The sequence below is a fragment of the Apodemus sylvaticus genome, chromosome 10 (assembly GCF_947179515.1).
Source record: "Apodemus sylvaticus chromosome 10, mApoSyl1.1, whole genome shotgun sequence".
Classification (NCBI taxonomy): Eukaryota; Metazoa; Chordata; class Mammalia; order Rodentia; family Muridae; genus Apodemus; species Apodemus sylvaticus.
The window spans coordinates 16,150,530-16,175,319 of NC_067481.1; the positions used below are offsets into that span (position 1 = coordinate 16,150,530).

The 24,790-nt window shown below is 43.5% G+C and overlaps 2 protein-coding genes across 6 annotated transcripts in view; one reads left to right on the top strand and one right to left on the bottom strand.

Moving 5' to 3' along the window:
* The window catches only part of Smurf2 (SMAD specific E3 ubiquitin protein ligase 2), a 111,051-nt gene extending 96,464 nt beyond the window's left edge, over positions 1-14,587 (top strand). For all 3 annotated transcript variants that reach the window (XM_052194744.1, XM_052194745.1, XM_052194746.1), the window contains 6 exons: positions 429-607; positions 3,439-3,576; positions 5,951-6,071; positions 10,076-10,277; positions 11,575-11,650; positions 11,907-14,587. In XM_052194744.1, coding sequence (XP_052050704.1) covers positions 429-607; positions 3,439-3,576; positions 5,951-6,071; positions 10,076-10,277; positions 11,575-11,650; positions 11,907-12,006 — 816 coding nt within the window. In that variant the 3' untranslated portion in view covers positions 12,007-14,587. The remainder of the gene's footprint in view (positions 1-428; positions 608-3,438; positions 3,577-5,950; positions 6,072-10,075; positions 10,278-11,574; positions 11,651-11,906) is intronic.
* Positions 14,588-16,529: 1,942 nt separating this feature from the next.
* The window catches only part of Cep95 (centrosomal protein 95), a 29,710-nt gene continuing 21,449 nt past the window's right edge, over positions 16,530-24,790 (bottom strand). For 2 of the 3 annotated variants that reach the window (XM_052195772.1, XM_052195771.1), the window contains exons 11-20: positions 24,471-24,624; positions 23,329-23,468; positions 22,106-22,201; positions 21,230-21,362; positions 20,056-20,225; positions 19,889-19,963; positions 18,943-19,095; positions 17,448-17,594; positions 17,126-17,197; positions 16,530-16,851 (exon numbers count right to left, since the gene is read on the bottom strand). In XM_052195772.1, coding sequence (XP_052051732.1) covers positions 16,660-16,851; positions 17,126-17,197; positions 17,448-17,594; positions 18,943-19,095; positions 19,889-19,963; positions 20,056-20,225; positions 21,230-21,362; positions 22,106-22,201; positions 23,329-23,468; positions 24,471-24,624 — 1,332 coding nt within the window. In that variant the 3' untranslated portion in view covers positions 16,530-16,659. The remainder of the gene's footprint in view (positions 16,852-17,125; positions 17,198-17,447; positions 17,595-18,942; positions 19,096-19,888; positions 19,964-20,055; positions 20,226-21,229; positions 21,363-22,105; positions 22,202-23,328; positions 23,469-24,470; positions 24,625-24,790) is intronic. The other variant, XM_052195773.1, reaches the window with a different exon arrangement.

The following is a 24,790-nucleotide window of genomic DNA, read 5'->3' on the forward strand; positions in this document are numbered from 1 at the left end:
ATTTTCTAAAGGGCCTTTGCCCTGAGAGAGCTATGGACGTGGTGGCTTGTACCTGAGATCCCAGCAGTGGGGAGAGTGACTGGGCTGCAAGAAAGCCCTGTCTCAGAGACAGGGACGGAACTGGGAGGGGGAGGGGGGAGAAAAAGGGAAAAAATGTTGCTTAAATATTTACTTTTTTAAATAACTTATTTATTTTACACACATTGCTCTGTTTTTGCCTGCCTGTATGTCTGTGTGAGGTAGTCACAGAGTTAGGGTGAGCTGCCATGTGGTTGCTGCGATTAAACCTGGGTCCTCTGGAAGAGCAGTCAGTACTCCTAACCGCTGAACCATCTCCCCAGCCCCAAATATTTACTTTTTATAAAGACAATTTACTGAAGAGTTTCTAACTTGAGTATTTGTCTTTGTTTCTTCTTTTTTCATTTCAGGAACATTTATCCTATTTCCACTTTGTTGGACGAATAATGGGAATGGCTGTATTCCATGGACATTATATTGATGGTGGCTTCACATTACCGTTTTATAAACAGTTGCTGGGGAAGTCAATTACTTTGGATGACATGGAACTAGTTGACCCAGACCTTCATAATAGTTTGGTGTGGATACTGTACGTACTGAATCTTACTTCTGTTAGCATAGTTAGCATCTGAGCTTTTAAAAAGAGACAAACTAGGAGCTGGAGAGACGGCTTAGTAGTTAAGAGCCCTTATTACTCTTGTAGAGGACACAGTTCAGTTCCCAGAACTCCCCGTGAGGCAGATCATGCAGTTCCAGGGGATCTGATACCTCCTTCAGCCTCCACAGTCACCTGACACACAGCACACAGTCTACAAAGTCACACAGGCACACACACACACACACACACACACATTTTTTAGAAAATCAAACAAAACAAAGAATGCTTAGGTAGTTCAGCAGTCAAGAGCATGTACTGGCCTTACCAGAGCAGGGACTGACTTGAGTTTGATTCCCAGCACCCATGTTAGGTAGCACAGCTTCCTGGAGCTCTAGTTCCAGGGCATCTAACCTGGCATTTTTAGGCACTCGAACCCCATATAATTAATAATGAAAGTAAATCTTAAAAATATAAGCTATATCTGATAGTTCATCCCTATAAGACCTGTACTTGTAAGGTCTAGGAGAATCATGAAGTCAAGGACAGGCTCCACAACAAACTGAAGAACGAAAGCTAGAAAAATAGTTCAATGGTTAGAGCACTGGCTACTCTTCCAGAGAACCTGGGTTCAGTTCCCAGCACCCAAACATGATGGCTCACAATTATCTATAACTTTACTTTCAGGGAATCTGTTTCCTTTTTCTGGTCTCAAGCACTAGACACACACATGGTGCTCACACATACATGTAGACAAAACACCCATACATGCAAAGATGAAATAATAATAATAATAATAATAATTTTTAAAAAGCAAATAAAATAAAAAGACACATTTCAAAACTAATGCACCCCAGCAACCACATGGTAATGGGTTCACAACCATCTATAATGGGATCTGATGCCCTCTTCTGGCCTGCAGGCATACATGCAGGTAGAACATTGTATACATAATAAATAAATCTTTTTTTTAAAAAAGTAAAAAAAAATGTAAAGAATAAATAAAATGAATGCACTTTTTTTTTAAATTTGAAATATGCACAAAAAATGTTAAGTGTGGTTTATGATAAAACCATGTAAGACTCCTTCCTCCCCCATGCCTAGTCTGGTGCTCTCTGCACATTTAAGATTCCAGAAAGGGAAACTAGTGTACTAAGGACTTTTCTTCTGAGATGTATCTCCAGCCCATGTTATTCCTTTAAAGACTTAAGAAATATTTCTTACTGTGTATGAGTGTTTTGCCAGCATACATATTTGTACACCATGTGTGTACAGTGTTTGAGGATGCCGGAAGAGGGTGTCATATCCCCTTGAACTAAAGTTACCGTGCACACACATACATGCACATGCACACACATTGAGTCTGTTTAGTATTTCCAGCATGTATCTGTGTATAGGGCGGATTACTTGAGATTAGATAACCTATCTGGCCCTCATCCCTGAAAAAAACTAATCCTCCTCTCAGCAGTCATCGACTGCCTGTAGCTCTACTTCTAGGTGGGGACCGTAGAGATTTTCTCATGCATGTTGGCATGACAACTGGTGTCATTGTGCGGGCCTTGTTTAGGCAACCATATTATGGAACTTTTCTGTCGTGTCTAGGAGACACTGTCTCCTGACAGGTCTGTTCTCTGGCTCTTGGGCTCTTCCTGCTCTCTTCTGACATCTTCCTGGACCTTTTGTGTAGGGCTGCAGTATAGATTATCAAGATGGGTTGAGCAACCCATGGCCACTTACTCTCTGCATTATGACTAACTGTGGATCTCTGTAATCATTTCTGTTTGCTGCAAAAAGAAGCTTCTTTGGTGAAACACTTCCAGGCTTGTCTGGTACACAGGCCTTGAGACCTGATCTGGGCCTTTCTAGAAGTCTCGTGTTATTTCTTTAAAAAGGAAAATTAATCTACTACAGATTGATCATCCCTTATCTGAAGTCCTTGGGACTATAGAAATATTTCTGATTTTGATCACCAGTTTTATAATGTTTGCTTATCCTTGAGATAGTTGATGGGGGGGACCCCTAGTTTAAACACATTTCATTTCATACACACTTTACACATATATCCTGATGGTATCCAAAAGTATTTTATTTTGAATTTCAGATTTCCTGGCTGAGAGTGCTCAACCTGTGCACTGTTGTAAGCTAAAGCACTATATGGAATAGTATCCTAAGACTAAGGCAGATTCTGTCTCAGCTAATGTGACAGAATGGTAGATTTTAAATACTAGTAAATGAAAGTAGAATTGTTGCCATGCAGGTTCCAGGGACTGAACTCAGGTTGTAGTCATGCAGTGAGCACTTTCCACACTGAGTGTGAAATAAACTCAGATCCTCTGGAAAAGCAAGCAGTGCTCTTTCCACACCTGGCCTGTCCTATTAATTTCATTTTGATGAAGGCAGTGATTGTTGGAACCATACTTTGCAAAGAACGAACTGGTAGCTGAGTCTGCATGGGAAGGTGCTCAGTTTCATAGAACTCACAGATCACTTTCTCACTGAAGAGACTCAGTGCTTGTTCCTTCCTTCAGAAGAGCCTTTATCTGGATACCAAAAATATATTGTTGTTCTCAAAAGAGTCTCTCTTTGACAGAGCCCATTCTTGTTGCTCAGGAAGTAAAATGCTGTCTGTATTTATAAAGAGAAGTGTCTTTGACTTTTCTGTGCAAGAAAAGATGGCATGCTAGCATAAGAACTGGTGGGAGGAGCTTGGTCCTGTAACTGCTATATCATAGTATTCTCTTAGCTGAACGTCTCACCTATGAACACATTGTAGGAGATAAGAGGTAGGATCCCCTGTTAATGTGTCTTTTTTGTTTCTTATCTAGTGAAAATGATATCACAGGTGTTCTGGACCATACCTTCTGTGTTGAACATAATGCATATGGTGAAATTATTCAGCATGAACTCAAACCTAATGGCAAAAGTATCCCTGTTACCGAAGAAAATAAAAAAGAATATGTCAGGTAAATGCTTGAATTAAAAAAAAAAAAAAGCTCCAGAACATCAGTATAGAGAAACATTCAAGTGTTTATGAAATGTTTCTTACTGCTGGAACAAACTTCTGTGGAATTAAATGACTTAAAAACTCCCACTCGACTATTGTTTCATAATCCCTGCAGTTGGTAGTTGGGCAGAGACTAATGGGTATGATACACTGCTAGTCTGCAAGCTGTTGGCTGGGGTTAAAAGGCCAGGGCAGGCCCTCTGACTCTTAGATTTGAGGCCTCAGCTGGAGTGGCACAAATGACTGCCTTTCTTTATCTGAGCTCACTGAGCTCCTATGTGGTATCAAAGGCTGTTCCCTTTCTTGGCCTCTCAGTAGGATAGGCTTCTTTTTTATGGACTGCTGACATTCCAGAGCTCAGAAGTGACTAGCCCTCCCCATACCCCTTTGGAGACAGGGTCTTATGTAGCCCATACTGGCCTCCAACTTGCCATGTAGCTGAGGGTGACCTTGAATTTCTGGTCCTCTCCCAAGTTGTAGAGTAGCAGGTCTAGATTTTTGTCTTGCTTATATGTCTGTGCAACATGTTCATGCCTGGTGCCCATGGAGGCCAAAACAGGCCATCGAATTCCCTGGTACTAGTTGAGTTATATAGATGGTTGTGAGCTGCACTGTGGGCATTAGGAATCAAGCTCAGGTCCTCTGGAAAAACAACCAGTGCTCTTTATTGTGGAGCCATCTCTCCAGCCTCTGCCTGATGTTGTTTTGGTCTACATATACTTGTAGCCAGCATGATTTCCGCTGTGAAGTGATACACTGGGGAGCCCAGGCGCCATATGAACATGAACATACCCTCCAAGCAACACCATATTTAGAACTCTTTTACAGAAATATACATGCAGCTAAGTATAAATAAAGATGTTCAGTTAATACTAAAAGTTAGCCCAGAAATGTTCTTAAAGCTGGGCATGTTGATGCATACCTCTGATCTCAGGAGGCAGGGGGATCGGTTGTATAGAAAGTCATCCTTGGCTGTCCTGTAACCAGCCTGTGAGACCCAAATAATACCCATATTTATACATCATACACACCATATATAACATTTTAATGAACCCTGTCTCAAAAAACAGATTTTAAAAGGTACAAGGAAAGCTTCACAAATAATGTAGTATCTTAATGTATTTTTGTTAGTAAGTTGACATCTTCCAAGGTTTCACAGCTTCTGGGGAACATCTCACATTCTCTGACAGCATTCTTAAGTTATTCCTCCCCAGCCCACCCCCTCCCCTGTCCCCGTCCTGGGAATGATTGATCTTTAAGAGATTGGGCTCTTTATTCTGCTTATTGACTTGTGTATTATAAATTAAGAAAGAAATGTTGGGGCTAGAGAGATCATTTGTCAGTTAACAGCACTCACTGTTCTTCCAGAGGACCTGGGTTCAATTTCTAGCACCCACATGGCAGCTCCTGCCTGTCTATAACTCCAGGGATCTGACACTCATACATTCATGTAGACAAAACACCAATACATAGGAAATTTTTTTTAAAAATTTGAAAGAAGTGCTATTAAAGTTATTATAGTTAGTTACCAATATAGATATTTATGGTAATTACCAAATCTTAACCAAAATTGCACTTCAGACCCTGAGTTGTGGTAGATGTTCAGTTTACTAGCAGGTTTTCTGATTGGCAGAATGATTTTCTTTAGCCAGCAGTGCTGGGGGCCAAGTGCAGGGCCCTGTGTGTGTGTCAGCAAGGCCCTGCCACTGGGCGTGCGTGCGTGCGTGCGTGCGTGCGTGCGTGCGTGCGCGTGCGTGCGTGCGTGCGTGCGTGCGTGCGTGCGTGTGTGTGTGTGTGTGTGTGTGTGTGTGTGTGTGTGTGTGTGTCAGCGAGGCCCCGCTACTGCGCTGCAGCCTTTCTCGTTACTGGATGCCCAGCTTCCTTGAACTCACGCTGTAGCCCAGGCAGGGCATAAGCTTTTTTTGATCCTCCTGCTCCCACCCTCCTAGTGACTGGGATTGGAAGTCTGTTACTCAGGCCCGAGTGAAGAGCAGATCCCTGTGCTGCTGCCTGGGGCTGGCAGGGGCTGCTTTTGGACTGCATTGAACTGTCTCAGCACTTAGGGTCCACTTGTCTCTTTAGTGATAAACTTTTTTTAGACATTAGACTAAATTGTTTTACTTTTTTAGTGTCCTTTTTCTTTCAGGCCAGAGAGTTTACCCAGGGTCTTGTGCCTATGAAAGGACTCTTCATCTTGCCTGTATCTCAGCCCTATTAGACTAAAATTTTGATGATAGACACTTTAAAGTGTAAAGTTTCCAAAGTAGATATTTATGGCAATTACCAAATCTGAATTTATGCAGTCACATGACACCCCTGACCAATGTTCGCAGGCTTTATGTAAACTGGAGATTTCTCCGAGGCATTGAAGCTCAGTTCCTGGCGCTGCAGAAGGGGTTTAATGAAGTCATTCCACAGCATCTGCTGAAGACGTTTGATGAAAAGGAGCTGGAGGTCAGTGTGTCACCCACCGTTCTGATCCTGTGCTGTACCAAGTCTGGGGGCTCTCCTGCTGCTGCAGAGGAAGTGGTGCTTTCTAATGCTTTCAGAGTTTCATGAGTCAATCCTCTGAGAATTCTTAGAGGAAATATTTGGGACTTTGGGGTTTCTGTGGGTAAGAAATCTCTTATATATGTCTTTATGAGTGCATGCACATGTATCTGTGTGTGCAGGGGTGTGCACATTGGTACTGGTGGTCTCAGAGACCCAAGAGGTCAGATCCTTTGGAGCTGTAGTTACAGCTGATTGTTAGCTGCTTGTCAAGTGTACTAGGAATCAAACTTGACTCTTCTAAAAGTGCAGCAAGCCATCTCTCCAGCCCCATATGGAGACATTCTTAATTTATATATCCTTTTCCTTCTTTTTTTTAAATTATTTTTCTGTTTAAATCTGTGCATTGGTTTCTGCCACTTATTTATTTATTTATTTATTTATTTATTTATTTATTTATTTATTTATTATGGCTATACAGATGGCTGTGAGCTTTCATGTGGTTGCTGGGAATTGAATTTAGCACCTCTGTTCCCTCTGTCCCAAAGATTTATTTTTTTATTATATGTAAGTACACTGTAGCTGTTTTCAGACACACCAGAAGAGGGCATCAGATCTCATTATGGATGGTTGTGAGCCATCATGTGGTTGCTGGGATTTGAACTCAGGACCTTCGGGAGAGCAGTCAGTGCTCTTAACTGCTGAGCCATCTCACCAACCCCCTTTTCCTTCTTTTTAACTAGTCTGGGTCTATGTAGATGAGGATGACCTTTAATTTCTGGCTTTTTGCTCACCTCCGCCCTCCCTGAGTGTTAGGATTCTACCCTGGGATTCATGTACTGCACTAGCTAAGCCGCTTCTCAAGTCCCTTTTCTTTTCAAATCACATAGACATTCTTCCCATTTAAAATTTTTCCTACTTAAAATTCTTCCGGTGGTGCACATGTGGAGGTCAGAGGACAGCTTTGTGATGTCAGCTCTTTCTTCATGAACATGGGTGCTGGGGGTTGAACTCAGGTTGCCATACTTGCTTGGCAAGTATTTTTACCCACTGAGCCATCCTGCAGCCTGGGCCTTCTTCCCAACTTTTTGTCATTTCTTGATTTAATTGGCTTATTTACATAGATTACTTTGTCTCTAACATACTGAAATTTATTTCAATAAAATGTTAAGTACAGCTAGTGCTCATCTTTGCTAGAATACATTTAGAAGACATGAAACAAGGTAAATTATGTAGTGTCTAACCATTCCTGGGCCTTTGCAAACACCCATATAATAACAGTAATCAGCTCTGTATTGAACAGTTACATTCCTTCCGTGTGAAGCTTACCCTTAGAGTACCACAGTAAACACATCCAACTTAAAACTGAACTACTATGGAAGAAATAGTGAGGTTTGTTGGGAGTGGTGGAGTGTGGCTATAATATAGCACTTGTGCTGAGACATGAAGATTGAAAATTTAAGGTCAGCCTGAGCTATATAGCAAGTCCTTGTGTCAAGAAAAGTAAGTACATAAAAAGGTTTAATTCTACTAATTTATCTGGTGGTTAGGACATAAGTATTTGAAGAGTATAGATCATTTTTAAATGATTTTAGTAGTATTACTGGCTGTTTCTTTCTTGTCTTTTTTATAATCTACTTTTATTATTTTTAAATTATGTATAAATGCATGTGTCTGCATGTTGGTATGTGTGTGTGAGTGCAGGTAACCAGGGAGGCTAAGGTTTTAAATCCCGGGACCTAGAGTTACAGGTGGCTGTAGCCACCCAACATGGTAAACTCAGTTCCCTTGGAAGAGCAGCAGGTCTGAGCCCTGCTATCCACTGAGCCACCTATCTCTCTAGGCCTGCTGGTCTCTTTAATAGATGTTTGCAAACAATCAGTTGACTCAGTACTATCCCCCATTCCTTTTGTGACTGAATAACGAAATGGCCAAAGACAAGTCAGGAGGAGGGGGAACATAGTGCTAAATGGCTAGGTAGAGTAGGTCTGAGATATAGGACCTTCTTTGTTTATGTTGTGAATCAAGACTTTGCACTATAACAGGCACTCTTCTGATGGACAGGATTTAGAAGGGATCTTTAGTGGTCTGAATTCATTATTTCAGAGACATTGTCTCTGTTAGGGTTCTCATTGCTATGAAGAGATACCATGACCAAGGCATAAAGGACATTTAATTGGGGATGGCTTACAGGTTCAGTCCATTATCATCAAGGTGGGAAGCATGGCAGCGTCCAGGCAGGCATGATGCTGGAGGAGCTGAGAGTTCTACATCTTCACCCAAAGGAAGCCAGGAGCAGACTCACCCTTCCACACTGGGTGGAGCTTCAAAGCCCACCCTCACAAAGACGCTCTTCTTCAACAAGGCCACCTCTAACAGTACCATTCCCTGGGCCAGACACATTCAAACCACTTCTTTGGGAGGTGAATTTTATTTGGTAGGGATAAGATTTATATTGTAGTTTTATCACTATTGAAATAATTAAATTTTTAGAAAATATGTAGTTTTAATGTTATGCTACATTATCAAAATAAGTATATGAAAAAGGAACTATACAAGTTACATTATGGCTTATACACTGTCATAATTCACTGATATACACTTAATTGGGGTCTGTCAAGATGATTTAACAGGTGAGGCCACGTGCCAACAAATCTGATGACCTGAGTTCAATTACCAGGCCCTACATGGTAGAGGAAAAAATGACTCCTGAAAGTTGTCCTTTGAATTTGCCTGTGTGTTGTAGCATGAGTTCATGTATAGACATACACTCACACAAACATACACACACTTAAATGAATAAAGCAAACATGGTAGATATATATACATGTATAGGTTAGTATTGGACTCTGTAGAGATATGTTAGTAGTATAAAAGTGACTTTAGTATAGTTCTTATGTATTGATTGTATCTGAATGTCAGGTGGAACACTACAGCAGAATTCATGAATTTGTTTTATTTTTTTCAAACAAAGGTTTCTCTGTAGCATTGGCTGTTCTGGAACTCACTTTGTGTAGACCAGGCTGACCGAACAGATCTGCCTCTGCCTCCTGAATTATGGGTTAAAAGTATGTGCCACAACGCCTGGCCCTCAAGTATTTACATTTTAATATAATTTCAAAGTTGTTAAGAGAATTATATACATATCCAACACGTTTCTTGCTGTACAGTCTGGATCATTTTCACAGGAAAAATGATGTTGAGGTGACTGTGGTATTAGAGCAAAGTACACTTCGAGCTGATGGCAAAAATGAATTACCTCAAATTGCAAAGCTAACAGTGTTAGAATTAATGTAAATCAATGCAGGCCTAAGAAAAGCACAGATAAACCTGTAGTATTATTTCTTCTCTTTTGGAGACAAGGTAGTAGTAGCTCAGGCTAGACTTAAACTCATGCTGATCCTCCTGTCTCAGCCTCTGAAGTGCTGGGATTACAGGCATTGGGTGTTACACCCAGTTTGTGTTTACAGAGTCTTGATTTCTGTCTAATGTTTTAAAATTTTAGAGTTCTATTTTGAAACTGGAATTTTTACAAAATCTTTGTTCTTGTCAGAGTCCATTATAGTGATTGTTAAACACTGGAGACAGGACCTACAATGAGTAGATATTTCTTTCATTGTAGGAGCTTTAAAGAATCAGACCCTCAGCAGTGGTGGCACATGCCTTTAATGCCAGTGCTCAGGAGACAGAGGCAGACAGGTCTCTGAGTTTGAGGCCAGCCTATTAAACAGAGTTAGATAAGGTTACATGGAGGAAAAACCCTGTCTCAAAAAAAGGCTTCAGACCTGACTGCCACCAGACTCAGCTACAGTCTCTGCAGCATAGGGTCTGTTGGGTATGTTTTGAAAAGCTTTCCAGATAATTCAGTTGTGTGCCACTTGTGGGAATGCTCTCTGCAAATCTAATACGACTTGGGAGGCTCAGCTTTGATGTCCACAGGCTCACCACTCCTGCAAATATTTCAACAGCTCATTATTTGTGGACTTGGCAAAATTGACGTGAGTGACTGGAAGGTCAACACCCGGTTAAAACACTGTACCCCAGACAGCAACGTCGTCAAGTGGTTCTGGAAAGCTGTGGAGTTTTTTGATGAAGAGAGACGAGCACGGTTGCTCCAGTTTGTCACAGGGTCCTCTCGAGTGCCTCTGCAGGGCTTCAAAGCACTACAAGGTGAGATGTCATGGGATGGGCACACAGGTACCTGGCATCCACCCCTGCAGGGGTGGGGTGGGTGGGGGAGGATGGGGGAGGATGGGAGAGGATCACAGTGCTTGGGGTATGCTACAGTTTTATAAGCCCTGTGCGCTCTGTTTTGCATTTTGTGGTCACCTTGCTTTAATTCTGTAGGGAAGATCATTCACCTCCATGTTCACATCTCAGCTTGGCAAAACCTTTACCCACCTGAGACGCCTCTTCTGCCTTCTTTCAACAGAGAGAGGCAGCAGGAATATTGAAAGCCAGCTGTTTGATCCAAGCACTTTATTTACTATATGACTTTAGATCATTGATATACAACCATCCTAAATTTTTTAGGATTGTTTTTCTGTGTCATTAGCTGTTTGAGTTTTGGTTGAGTTGGTAACCCTGATGATGACTGTGGTGTATCATTCAGTAGCCATTGCTTCCTTCACCTTTAAGCTCTTCATTTTCAAAGGTGCTTGTGAGGAGGGGGAATCCACAAAGTGAGCCGAGTACAGAGCTCTTCAGCAGTTCCCCACAGTGCTCAGCCTGGGCAAAGCTGCCTGAGGTTGTACTCCCCTTCCCTGTTTGGGGAGTGTGGCGTCATCTTCTGTAGGGGGGGGAAGGCATGTGTGCTAACTGAAAGTGTATCCTGTAGACTGCTAATCTTTGCTAAACTCAGTTTGAGTCATAAGCCTAAATTTGTATTAGAGTATCATCTTTTAAAATATGATTCTAATGTGTATTTTAAGCATAATAGCATATGCCTGTATTCGTAGTCCCCTAGAAGCTGAGGCAGGAGGATCTTAAGTTTAAGACTATCTTGAACTACACAGTAAGATCCTATTTCAAAAATTGGAAAGAAAAAAAAAGTGGCACAGGTCTTTAATCCCAGCACTTGGGAGATAGAGGCCACCCTGGTCTACAGAGGGAATTCCAAGATAGCCAAGGTTACACAGAGAAACCCTGTCTCCTGTCTTCGAAAAAGAAAAAGGAAAAAACAAAACAAAACAAAAGCAAACCTAATGTGTACTTATTGTTTGGGATGCAAATGTTCTATGGTACTTTAGCTGACAGAGGGACATCAGTTAAGCCTTTTTCTCAGACAGTGTTGCTGATGTATGGCACTTGGCCAGGCTGCTTTTCCTATGAGCCCCCAAGTTGATGTGTGTGGATACAAGGTACAAGGTGCTCCCAGCTCCTGTGGTGTATGTTCCAGTTTGTTCTGAGGCTTTGGAGATGGACTCATGTACCGGCTGTGATCTGACCCACATTCCTTCCCTGGCAGGTGCCGCCGGCCCACGGCTCTTTACCATACACCAGATTGATGCCTGCACGAACAACTTGCCAAAAGCCCACACTTGGTGAGTTATTTTTGTAGCTTTTCCTCTGTCATTGTAGGTAGGTTTTAGTTTTAAAGAAATGATGAATGCTTCTTTTAAGTGATTTAAAAAAGTAAAGTTATTCAGAAATAGGTAGGCAAACCCCAGAGTGGTAGTCTCTGCTTTAGAGGGCTGCCAGCTTCTAACTTCCTGTATGACACAAGCCTGTGTGATGCCCACTGCTGTACCTGTTGACTTGTTCTGTGCAAATGATCAAGTCTGATTTGCTTGTTCACAGCTTCAATCGAATAGACATCCCGCCCTATGAGAGCTATGAGAAGCTCTATGAGAAGCTGCTGACAGCCATCGAAGAGACCTGTGGCTTTGCTGTGGAGTGACAGGCGCCGAGGACTTCTACAACTCTTATTTATCCCCTGGCCAACAGCCGCCTTCAGCAGCGCTTCAGAGGACGCCGGGGTACAGGACAGCCCCTCCCCTGCGCCTCAGAGTCTAGGACAGTGGGAGGGAAAGGACAGTTTTGAAATTCCTTTTCAAGGAAAGTAAAGGTCTTTATGCTTTGCCATGAGGACACACTCAGCTGCTATTTAAAGATTAATACCTTGAACCTAAAGAATGCTGACCCCTGCGTCTCCAGAGTTAGGCAGTATTCTACACTTAAAAGACTACTACTATTTTTATACAAGGTTATCTCTCCAAATCGTTTCTCAGACTCATGTCTCTCCCGCATAGCAAGACAACTCCAGCAGTCGGTACAAGTCACATTTCATTTTGATCAAATAAATGATTTTCAAACAGCTCCTATACTTGCTCTTTGTAAGAAACTAAAGTTATTTTGAATTGTTCCACCTTTGTAAACAATTGGCTAAAGGGATCATTACCTTTATGAAATTAAGCCATTTACATGTTTAGTTGTGTTTTTCTATAGCAGAGTATTATTATATTTTGCATTATGTGGGTCACTGTAGCTTAAGTGGGGTTTTATATTTTTCAAGTGTGACTTTCTTGGAAATTCTTAATGCAACCATTTGAACTGAGTTTATTTGCTACCCTTCCTGTTTTTAAGATGACTTTTAAAAAACAAAAAACAAAAAACCTCATGTTCTTGAATCAAGAAGATCAGGTATTTTGGATTTACTTTCATCTTAAATTGAAATACTGCATTTTTATAGCTTCTCAGTATGTGACGGAATGGATTTTCATTCTTTGCTGGGTCAGCTTGTCTTTTATATGCTATTTCTATAAACCAAAGTCTCTAATAAGAACATCTAACTTATATTTTAATTGTTTCTAAAAGGACAATTTTTGCTCTAAAGATCGTTTAGCAAGCTTAGAGAGAGCCCTGCTTTTACCTCATTGGTTGAACTGGAGGTGGTAGTGGGCATGGTAGACCAGGAATGTCATACCTGAGTGAAGTCAGCTGTGCTGACCATGCCTGGGGTCCCAGCTCCTGGGAAGCTAAAACAGGGAGGACACTTCAAGTTTGAGGCCAGCCTCAGCTACATCGCAGATCTTGCCTCACTCACATAAGAGTGACTCTGAGTCAGTCATACAATTTACTGTAAAACCGAAGAGCTCGTCAGTGAGGGAGGGGAGGCCAGGCTGCCCCATGGCTGCTTCCAGGGTTGAGGTAAGCTTTCAAGGCGAGTGGCTCATTCTGTGATCTAGAAGGTAACAAAAATTCTGGGGTGAGGGGTTACAACCATCAAAAGAATCACATTGGATTTAAAAACTCAACCATCAGAACAATGCACTATTATTTTTAAACATTGATGTGAAATAAGAATAGCAAGTTTTGCTGAGCTTGGCACAAGGTCATGAGGAGCACCGGACAGAAAGTGTACCTCGGCCTGGTGGCTCACACCATCATCCTATCACTGGGGAGGTGGAGGCAGGAGGATCAGCATGCCAAGGCAGGCAGGCCTCACGCACACAGTGGGTTTGAGGCTACTTGAGACCCTGTCTCAGGGGCGAGGACCGTAGCCGACAGGGAGGCAGTGATGAGGAGATGCTGCTTTCCAAGGTTTCCCATGCAGTGTAACACACGCAAATCCCACCACTTTTCGAGTGCCTTTTAACTATTACAGTGACTTGACAGAGCTTTAAAGGAAATTGCCCTATGTAACAGTCTTCAATAGCACAGGACATCTGAAAACATGATTTAGATTTCAGTTTCAAAATTACTTCACCCGATTGCGTCCAGATAGGTGCTAAGCGAACAAAACTCCCCGTGTCCCCGAACCTGGACTCGCCTTGTGTTTAATGTATTTATCTGTTCCCACGCAGCCGTCCTCCAGTCGCTCTGTTCCATCAGGAAAGCTTAATTCTGACCAATGGTTACCTTGTGCTCACATGCAGTAAGAGGCCACTATTTCCTGGCAGTTTTAAGTAGTGCTGCATATCCTGTACATTTTGTTTTGCAGTTTGTTGCTCTGTATTTTACAGTGCTCCCCCCACCTCACCCCCATTTACAGGCCAGAGCACAAATTTCTTTTCTCCTAAATCCATTGTAATTTGTTTTCTTTGACAACACTAAATCAGCTCTGAACTTGCAGTGCATCAGACAGATTGCGCTGCTGGGTGTTAGACACTTCCGGTGCCTGCAGGTCGGCAGCAGTGCCTCGCCCTTCAGCTTATTGTCGGGGCCATGTGTGGTGGTCAATGTTCTCTCACGCTAGGAGGATGATTGTACCAAATGCTGAGTTTCTTATTCTAGATGTAATTAGTTCACTTTATGTAATATTCTTCCTTTTCTCTAAACTGACTTTAAAAACAAAGTTTTATCATTTCCATTGTATTTATTACAGAATGTTTTAGCCTTGATATTCTTTGTAATTTCACTCATTTGTTACATGAGCTTTATCAATAACATCTGTATAAATGGTTTTTAAAAATTAACTCTACGTATGTATGTGCCCATGCCGAAGTTGAGCAATAAAATGAATGCTGTTTGCACTGTCACAGCAGCGAGGTTTTTAAGAAAACTGAGTTTTTACTTGTTTTGAAAAACACATTTGGCTTCTCACAGGTCGTATGGCAGGGAGCTATATGGACTTGGAAAGAGTGGAGCCTTCCCCCAGGGCTCAGAGGCCTGGTGGAGCAGGAAGGGGAGAGGTTCTCTACCATGACAGCTGAGCCGTTTCCATCTGTTGTTGGGAGCTGTGAGGTGGTGGGACTTCTGAGAGAAAAATGTTTATCTACAACCAGGTCTGTCTGGGGTCTGGAGGGCAGTGCTGTGGTTGGCAGACGGCCTAAACTTTGCCAGCATGCCCTGACGTTAACCAGTAAAGTCGTGCAAATGAAAAGGAGAGACGAGTTATAGCTCTGTGATGCCAGTTGATGAGAGCACAGCTAAATACACAGAAAATCAATGCTGTGGGTTCACTTTTCACCATAATGTGTGGTCTTTGAATCTCTGTCCAGCAGAGGCTGCAACAGAATAGAAGAGCTGGAAACAGAAACAGTAGCGTGCGACAAGCCCAGGCAGCGTTACGTAGCCACTTCCTCCCGTTCTTTCCTAGAGGGACGAGGGACGCTCCCAGGACTGGGGAAGCCCACAGCTCCCTCTGAGGCGTGCCCATGCAGTCTTGAAAGGTTACTGCCATGGTGAAGAGCTGCTGGCACAGAGGCTTGGTCAGGGGAGCCATGCTCCAGTGCTGCTGCCCTCGTGCCAATGCCTGTCTGGAGGGCTCTTCAGTAGCACGCTCCTGTCAATAGTCCCAGTAAACTCATTGGCTCATCAAATTAGATTGGGGTGGAATTGTCTGTGGCCAATGTCCTGATGTAATGTTTGATCGTGGTTCCCCAGTAGGCTACATTTACTGGCTTTAAAACAAAGTTACTGTACATCAGAGACCTTTGGTATTTAATAGTACTTAACTCGAACCGTCTTGCTTTGACTGCTTTGTTGAAAGCGGTTCTGCTTTGTGGTAACCAGCAGTTTGCCTCTGTTATTTATATAACAATGGGTAAACATGCTTGATGTTTGGGTTTTCTACCCAGACAGTCATAGCAGGATCACATGAAGTCAGGAGCCTAGTTACAGGACAAATGGAAGTAATTACACCAGCGGGCTATTACCCTTTTATGTTAATACTCTAAACTGGTTTATTATAGTTAAAAGGCTATATAAAAGGTAATTTTCCTGACAGGTATGATAGCGCAAGCCTGTAATCCCAGCACTCAGGAGCCTGCTAGAAGCTTGAGAAGTTTGAGGCCAGCCTGAATTACAATAGGAATGCAGGCCTGTCTCAGGAACAAAACTTTTCTTGCCTATTTCTGAGTTGTGTAATTTCCCAGTGGGCTGTGTTAAGCTAATGTGGCTTTTTTTTTTTTTTTTTTTTTGGTTTTTTGGATTTGGTTTTTCGAGACAGGGTTTCTCTGTGTATCCCTGGCTGTCCTGGAATCAATCTGTAGTCCAGGCTGGCCTCGAACTCAGAAATCCTGTCTGCCTCTGCCTCGTAAAGTGCTGGGATTACAGGCGTGCGCCACCACCGCCTAGCTTTCTAATGGCTTTCATTTGTGCTGGGATAAAGGTATGCACTGCTACACTCAGCTCACCACCAGTTGATGGGTAAGAAGCCAGTCATCCTGCATAGAGATGACCTCTTCTGGCCAGGAAGTAGATAAGGCTAGGGAAATGGAAGGCAGCTCCCCCATGGCAGATGAGGACTTAAGGCCACATAGCTTCTCAGCTCCAAAACAGTGGCCATTAGTGGCTTTATCCACAGCCTGTTAGATGCTGTGCTTGGTCCTGGAGTTCATACGTAGTCAATAACTTTTATTGACCTCTGTCAACATGCTTCACAAGTGGGCTGGCAGGACTTGTTAACTGCTCTAACATAGTTAAGTGCCTTTATTCCCTTTTCACAGGTTTTAGGTTATAAATCCAAAAGCAGTAGGCTTTAAGAAAAGGTTTTTATTTAAAAAATTCTAAGTTTTAACATGAATACATAAATAAGGCATGTTCTGGTTTATACTGTTTACTGGCTCAGGTCTAGCTCTGATCATATTAAGATGTCTAGAAACTTCACCTATGAAGTTTGGCCTCTTGGGAAGGGATTTTTACTGTACTGGAAAGAAGCCAACTGCAGCCGAGCTTTGAAGCGCTCAGCTTCTAGTTCCCGGAAGAAAGCATCATCGTCGTTCTGCGTTATCATGTGCTGCAGCTGCTGAATTTCCTTCTCCATCTTAGCTCTCAGCTCCCTCTTCACCTTATGTAACGTCTGAAAGAGAACTCAGTCAGTCGCAAGCTTGTGACTCTTATCCAGGCCCCTCTATTCTCACGCTAAGCCCCGATTTGCCCGCTCCTAGCAGGTTCCTCCAGAGAGGTTAGTAATTTATTGGCTCCCTTCCAAGACCAGAGCTGGCAACATCAGAGCCCATCAGGTACTCGGGAGCAGAGACAGATTCTCTTTGTATTCTCTCCATTCTTTGAAGTTACAATAACATTTACTACTTCCTTTTAGGAATAATTCCTAATTCCTGTCCTGTTATTACCTGAGCCTGGAATTTTTGTCTTGTTTTGAGTTCCTGGCGTTCCTGTGAGATAGCCTCTGCCAGCAATGAAAACTGTGGGGAAGAAAAAACCAAATCTTCCATCACAATGCAATTCTTATACTCCATCTTAAATCAAAATGGAAATAGGGCAACACACACGGGATACTATTTTAAATATTGTCTTAAATTTGCCTTAGAAACAATCAGTATAGCCTGTCTGGTGCTGCAAAGCTCTGTGCTAACTTGCATATTAGCCAGCAATGAACTAAGCCAAGCTGACAGGTGCTCGGGTCAAGCACGCTGGTGGCGGCAGCAAGCCCACCTGGTCCTTGTAGTAGTTTTCCATGGAGTCCAGCTCATTCTGGTGCTGTCTCTTTTCTTCATTGCGTTTCTCTTTGGTGTAGTTTCTTAGGTCTCGTAGTCTTTGTTTCTGAATTTGTAAACCTTCTTCAAACAGTTTCTTAAAGATCTGTTGGTTATTTAATCATAAATGATACTGCATTTCACAAAGACTTTTCAAAATAACAGCTTTCTTCATTATTCAAATACATAAAATTAACTCTTAAAATATGCATATTCTAAGTTTTAGTAGACCCAGAAGTGTGTAGCTATTCCACACGTGAAACCCATGCTCATCAGCACTGCTGTCCCTTCCTGTTCTGAACACAGCCTTATTAACCCGACACTTCAAAGGTCAGATCCCATACAGATAGGGTTGTCACTTTTTGTCACTCTACTGTGTGAATATAACAATCTTTTTTATTAAAGATTTATTAGATTTAAGAACGTGGTAGTTGTCTTCAGCACCACAAAAGAGGGCATCAGATCTCATTACAGATGGTTGTGAGTCATCATGTGGTTGCTAGGATTTGAACTCAGGACCTCTAGAAGAGCAGTCAGTGCTCTTAACCACTGAGCCATCTCTCCAGCCCAACATATTCTTAAACTGATAGGCATGGTCTGTTTTTAGCTGGTTTGGTTGCTATGTGGGTACAATACATACACATCACCACCTGAAATACTGCCAGATTTACAAAAGCAACCACACCCCACCAGCCCTGCATGAGTTCCATCTTCTCCATGCCCTCAGTTCTCTGAAGAATGGGGCTCAGCACCCTCATGGACCCAGCTCTGCTGCCCTCAGGAGAGAGCTCTGAAGCATCTGTGCATGTGATAAGATGGAAACAAATGTCTGCACCCAAGTACTCAGGTGAAGATGAGGGTCAGCATGTGGGCAGCTGCCATAAACGGGATTTGGACATGCCCAGTTGTCTTCCCTTCGTAAGGCGGAATTCTGGATAAATGACTACTGCATGTTACCTTAGGCAAGTTACTTAACCTCTCAAAGCCATAGCAGTATCTTCCTCAAGAAAACTTTGGTTTTATTTAATACAGTTTAACTATGATCAAGTTTTATTATAGAAATAAAATTTGTCAGTAATTCAAACTCTGATTGGCTAAGACAGTCTGTGTCTTGTGGGAACAGCTCTCAGGATGGTAACTCCTTGCGTGTCCTTTTGCATCATGCAAGCATAGCATACCTTAATTTCTGTTGTCTGCAGTGTGCTCCCAAACCCTAGAGCAGCTGTACTGCAGAGCGTGTGTGGGAGGTCTGAGGCAATGCCGGCTGCATGGGAGGAGGGCCGTGAAGACAGTAGCCGGCGAATGCACAGCAGGCAGTGAATCCACCAAGCCCAAGTCCTGACTGCATGTTGGACTTGGATTTTGGATCCAAACTGAGGTAACATTTGTAGACAAACTGGTACAAAACACAAGTTCTCTTTAGCAGAGCTAGACAGACACAAAGGCACACATACCATTTCTTCCCGGGTTCTCATTTTCATCATTTTTGCACGTAACTGAACTCTGTAATCATCATAATATTTTCGGGCGCGAACACTTTGATGACGATTTTCTTTTATCTTTGATTGGGTCAGCCTTTGCCTGTGAATTCGGTCCCTGAAGTCTTGCTAGAGAGGGGGCGAGAAGGAAGTAGCAGGCCAGGTGAATGAGCATCCATTCTCACCCTCAGCTCCCCGCCACCAATGAGGTCTTCCCGCTGTAAGCTGGGCACGCAGGAAAGACCATGGCCCACACAGGGTTCTTCAGCCTTTGTAGCTCCATCACCATAACCTGTGAAGCACTGCGACCCTGAGTACTGTGAGCCATGGATTCCATGTCCTGTCTGTCGGGTCAGATGGCCCTGACTCAGTGACCAGGAAACTTTGAGGATGGCTTTTTAGAAACTATTTAAGATTAATATTTCCATACTTAACTCTTCTGCCTTTTCCGGTCACTATATTTTAACCAGGGGTAAGTATCATTTCCAATCCAAATTATAACAAAATTGGCTCTACCTGGGATCGGAGACGCCAACACTACGCTACAATTCTAAGAACCTACGTAGGCTGTGGAGGTAGAGACAGAAATGGGATAAAAATTCAACTCTGCCTTTTGCTCGTCAAAGAGAAAGCTAGGCAACTCCCATTCCATCTGAAAGCTTGGGTTTTCATCTCAGAAGATACCATCTCTAATTTGTTACTATAAAGAAGTGAAAAATAGCCATGTGGCAGGGATAAAAGGAGCTGCGCAGCCTCCTGCTGGGTGTTCCCAAGTCTGGGTCTGCAGTGTGAGGTGCGTCGTCTCCACCAGTTCTGAGTTAAAGCCCGGGATACGCATTCACTCCACAGCAACTGTGGCAAGTCTGCTGCCTCGCTGATGCTGATAGAGGAAACGGCACTGCTCAGTGTGGGCCCGACGTACCAGCCTCTGGTTATGGTCATATTCCTTCTTGACGAGAGCAGTAAGGAGATCGTGCCTTCTCAGGGCTTCTTCTATCTTTATAGAGACACAAAGCAAGGAGGTTAGTCACGCTGCTGAAGGCAGGTTCCCCGTGTGCATCGTCCACGCCTGCCTGGGCAGGAGCTTACTTCATCCTGGAGTTTCTTTTTGGATCGGTTCTCTCTCTGTGCTTCCCTTTTGAGCTGTTCAACCTGTGCCATCTGCTGCTTCCACATTTTGGTCAGTGTTGGGTCAGAGACATAGAGAAATGGAAACTGTTCCAGCATCAGGGGCAGCAGACTGTGTTCATTTACTTTCACTGTGAGGAAATGAGATGCTGTTAATCTAACCAACCATCTAAAAGAATTCTCATCCCCACCTGCCTACTAAACTAATCTCAGGACTGTGGTGCTGGTTCTAAGATTTATTTATTTATTTTATGCATATAAGTACACTGTAGCTGCACTGATGGTTGTGAGCCATCATGTGGTTACTGGGAATTTGAATTCAGGACCTCTGCTTGCTCCAGTTGGACCTGCTTGCTTCAGCCGAAAGATTTATTTATTATATCTAAGTACACTGTAGCTGTCTTTAGACACACCAGAAGAGGGTGTCATCTTTACAGTCAGTTGTGAACTCAGGACCTTCGGAAGAGTAGTCAGTACTCTTAACCGCTGAGCCATCTCTCCAGCCCTGTGGTGCTGGTTCTAAAAAGAACCATCTGGAGTGTACTTGCTACTTTTATATTCCTACTATTGAGGGTAAAAAGCTGAAAAGTTCCAACTGTAGTCTGGAGGGGGTCCATCCACACTCCTTAGCCACCTCAGGGCCTACAGGCAGATGCTTCCTGCGTGTGAAGATGGAAGCCACCTCAGCTTGCTCGCAGGCACATGGTTAGGAAAGCAGTCCCTGATGGAAAACAGCTGAAAGCCTGGATCTCACCTGACCTTGTTTCTTTGCACCAAGGCTCTCTCTGCTCAGGAGAGCCCACTGTCAGCCATCTGCTTGCTTGGAGCAGCCCTTGCCTTCTAGTAGCTTTCCGAAAACAAACGGAGCAACCACCACCACCACCACCACCACCACCACCACCACCACCACCGCCGCCGGGAACTAGAGTGCGTGGAGAGGCTCCACGGAGCAGCAGAGCTACAGAGGACTAAGGCTTAGGAGTCTGGTTCTGACTACAGAAACCCAGCCTACGGCAGTATCACAAAAGGACCTTTTTACAGCTAACTGGGAGATGTCTGCTTCCCCTAGCCTCTGGAACTCGGCCTCTGTGCCCAGAGGCTGCCTGCTGGCCTCAGGGACGTCGGAGGCTCTTACTTGGCGATGTCTTGCCTGACTTCAGGAGAGCACCACCTTTTGCACTTGGAGCTGCAGGTTTTCTGGAGTAAATCTTCTGAACCTGACTCCGCTTTGAAGTTCCTTTAGCAAAGGCTTCTCTGTATGACTTTTCCTTAGAGGCAGATGAAAAGGACAGAGGAAAGAAAGGGGTCTGCAAATGCTTTTACCCAATCATCTCAGACAACAAAGACAGAACAGCTGACTGCAAACCACCTTCTTAGTCTTGGTTTTCTCTCTTGCAACAAACCGGCCTCTCCCCAGCTTTAGTGGCCATAGTCCCATAGCCTGAATACAACTGCGACTGAAATGTTAATGTGCTGGCTTCTTTACCACCTTTTCTAAGTATATTAAAAACAACCAAACTCAAGCAATTCAAAGCATGCGTTTATAGCTCGGCACCTCTGTCCTGCTTTCACAGGAACATCAGCAGTTTGTGTATTTGAGACAGGGTCTATTTAGTCCTGGTTATCCTGGGACTCAATATATAGACCAGGCTGGACTCAAACCACAGATGTCCTCTGGCTTCTGCCTCCCAAGTGCTGGGATTAAGGACATGCACCACCACACCCAGCTGGGAGCCATCTTCTGAGGCGCAGAAAGCAAGGACCTGGGCTTCTCACAGCCAGGTACACAGTGCTTGGGGTCCTGCCGCCTCTTTGTCAACTAAATCTATTCTAACTCTTGACAAACCAGTATGCAAGAACTTTTAAGGCCGAAGTTTAGGCCTTCAACGTAAATCCTCTTGTATCTGAGCTGGAGGACCTCTCTCCTGTCCTGAAATGAAGCCCTGCCTTCTAAGAGCCAGTGACTGCCCCTCTCATGCCTGGCACTCATCAGATGGAGACTTTTACCCACTGTTTCCTCTTCCTCCTCCTCCCTTCTCCCTCGAAGGCCAACGTTCTCTTGAACTTTATTTTTTCTTAGTTCCTGTTCAAATGCTTCAGTTAATGCCTGGAAGGAATAAGGTCATAACACAGCTGTCAGGACAGTCATCTGGATTCCCAGTCGAAAAATACCAAGTTCATTTACATTTTCCTAAGTTCCTTTCAGGCTGCTTCATAAAATACACCGTGCTAACGGGCCAGGATCGATCGGCGCATGGAGCTGGGGGCAGTGGCTTTCTGTCTCTTTGCACAGGTTTTAGAATGAGACTCCTCTGGATGCAAGTTACTGCTGAGGATAACTATGTGGGTGTGTTCCTCAGCCTCTCCCCCGGCACATTGATACAGGGTCTCCTCCTACTGAATCCAGAGATCAGACTCCAGGCCTCGTGCTTGCACGACAAGCACTTGCCTGTCTCCCCAACCCCTGAGATATAACTATTTTATGTCCTCTGAATTAACTCTACTTTTCACCAATTTAATTATGACATTATAAAAACTCACATGCCAGGCAGTAGTGGCTTTCGCCTTTAATCCTGGCACTCAGGAGGCAGAGGCAGGCAGCTCTCCAAGATCAAGGCCAGCCTGGTCTACAAATCAAGTTCAAGGACAAGGCTACAGAGAAAAACCCTGTCTTAAAAAAACAAAAACCCACAACTACAGCAAACAAGTAAGTGTGCTAAAGTCATCTGTTTTAAAATCTCTGTTCTATAATACATCTTCTTGGCAATGATACCAGGTGTCTTGTCTGCATGTATGTCTGTGCACTGTGTGCCTGCCTGCCTGGTACCTGTGAAGGCCAGAAGAGGGTGTTGGACCCACTGGAACTGCAGTTACGGACAGTTGTGGGCCACCGTATGGTGCTCTGTAAGAGCAGCCCGTGCTCCCCCGAGCACCTGACTCGTTCCACTGTAGCTTAACCCTTCCCTCTGCCTTCTATCTGAACAGACCAGGCCACACTGACCTCTTTCTTCATCCACTGAACACTAAGCATGTTATTTTCTTGAAGATTTCATGACCATATATCTAGTGAGAACATACAGCATATTATATAATCCTCTGCCATCCATTCAACTCGGGCACAGTGAATGCACATGAGACCTTCGCTCAGTGGCATGCATGCGTGTTCACTGTAACGCCCGGCTGAGGGAAAACGGCATCTGAGTGATGAGTAATACTCAAGGACTGGAGCTGTACCTTTGCTTGGGAATGGCGTGAGTCTGTCCCTTTAGATTTGTGCTGCCTCTTTCTCTCTTTCTCTAATTGTCTGTGTTTGTTCACTGAAGATGACGACAGTGAATAGGACCTGTAAGGTACCTTTCTGTATGTAGAAAATCCTGCAACATAGAAAAGTCACCATTAGCTCCTGACAGTCAGAAATGTTAAGCTGGAAACTATTAAATCTTTAAAAAAAGAAAAATGGGAATGACAAGCTAATGTGCTAAGAGTATTCTTTTCTAATATGTAATTGTGTGTTTGGTCATACCAAGCACACAGACTGCCAGGGATGAGAGGCTGGGCGGTCACTGTTCACGCCTGAGTTCAGATCCCTGGCACTCAGTAAGAAGCTGGGTGTGATGGAGCGTCTGTAACGCCAGCTCAGTGGCCGGCTGCCCTTGCTGTATCTGTGGGTTCCAGGCTCGGTCAGGGGACCCCAGCTCAGAACATAACACGAAGAGCACTTGAAGAAACCTGATCTTGGCCCCAGGCCTCCACATACATGTTCACAAACACAAATGCACAGGCTCATATGACCCTATACACACACAACACACACAACACACACACACAAGAAAATGTGTAAAGTACACAGGCACTGCATATTCAACTTTGGGTTGAATTCAGACTGCAGAATGTATGCTGCATATCAAGTTCTATGGAAAGTAAGTGCCCTTGGTTGTGAGACAGGTAACTTGTGCCTTGTCTTTTGCCTGTCTAGGTCCATGGATGGAATGTAAACACATACACAGCAGCTTACTACAGTAAAGGTAATATGGCTAACTACAGAGTCTTCTCTAACGGGCAGAAATATTCAAGTTCTGCTAGAGGGGCATACTGACGATTCAGCTGGGTCTTTAAATATCAACAAACATTTCCTAAATAAGGTTAATAGGTTAAAGTTACAGGATATAAATAGTGTTAGCATAAATTTAAAAAAAAACAATAGTGCATATTTAGACAAGCAATATAAGCTGTGATATACAGAAATATCAGTAAGAAACAATATTACCTCGAGTTTGCTATCATTTTTTATCCTTATATATAGAATGAAGCTTAACACATGAAACTACTTGAGAAGTTATCATGGATGCCTCATTCTAGGCCTCCGTGGTTTGTACCTGGCCTGGGCTTCTTTGGTCCATACTCCATGATGCTGTCACTGTGCTGTGATAGCATCTCCTCATTCCCACTGTGCACCTCTTCATCTTCAGCAACGCCATCTTTACCATCCGTCTCGTCTGTCCCTCGATCACCCAGTGCATTTTTCAACATCTATTGAAAAATTCTTTCACTATCTGTCCGTGACTTCAGCAGGAAGTCCAGTGTACAGTAGTAGAGAGCAAGCCTTCTAAAAGTCGCCTTTGGCAGTCACCAGCAGCAAGCTTGTAGAGACTTACACGTGTATCTTACACACCACAGCTTGACCTCATTCACTTCG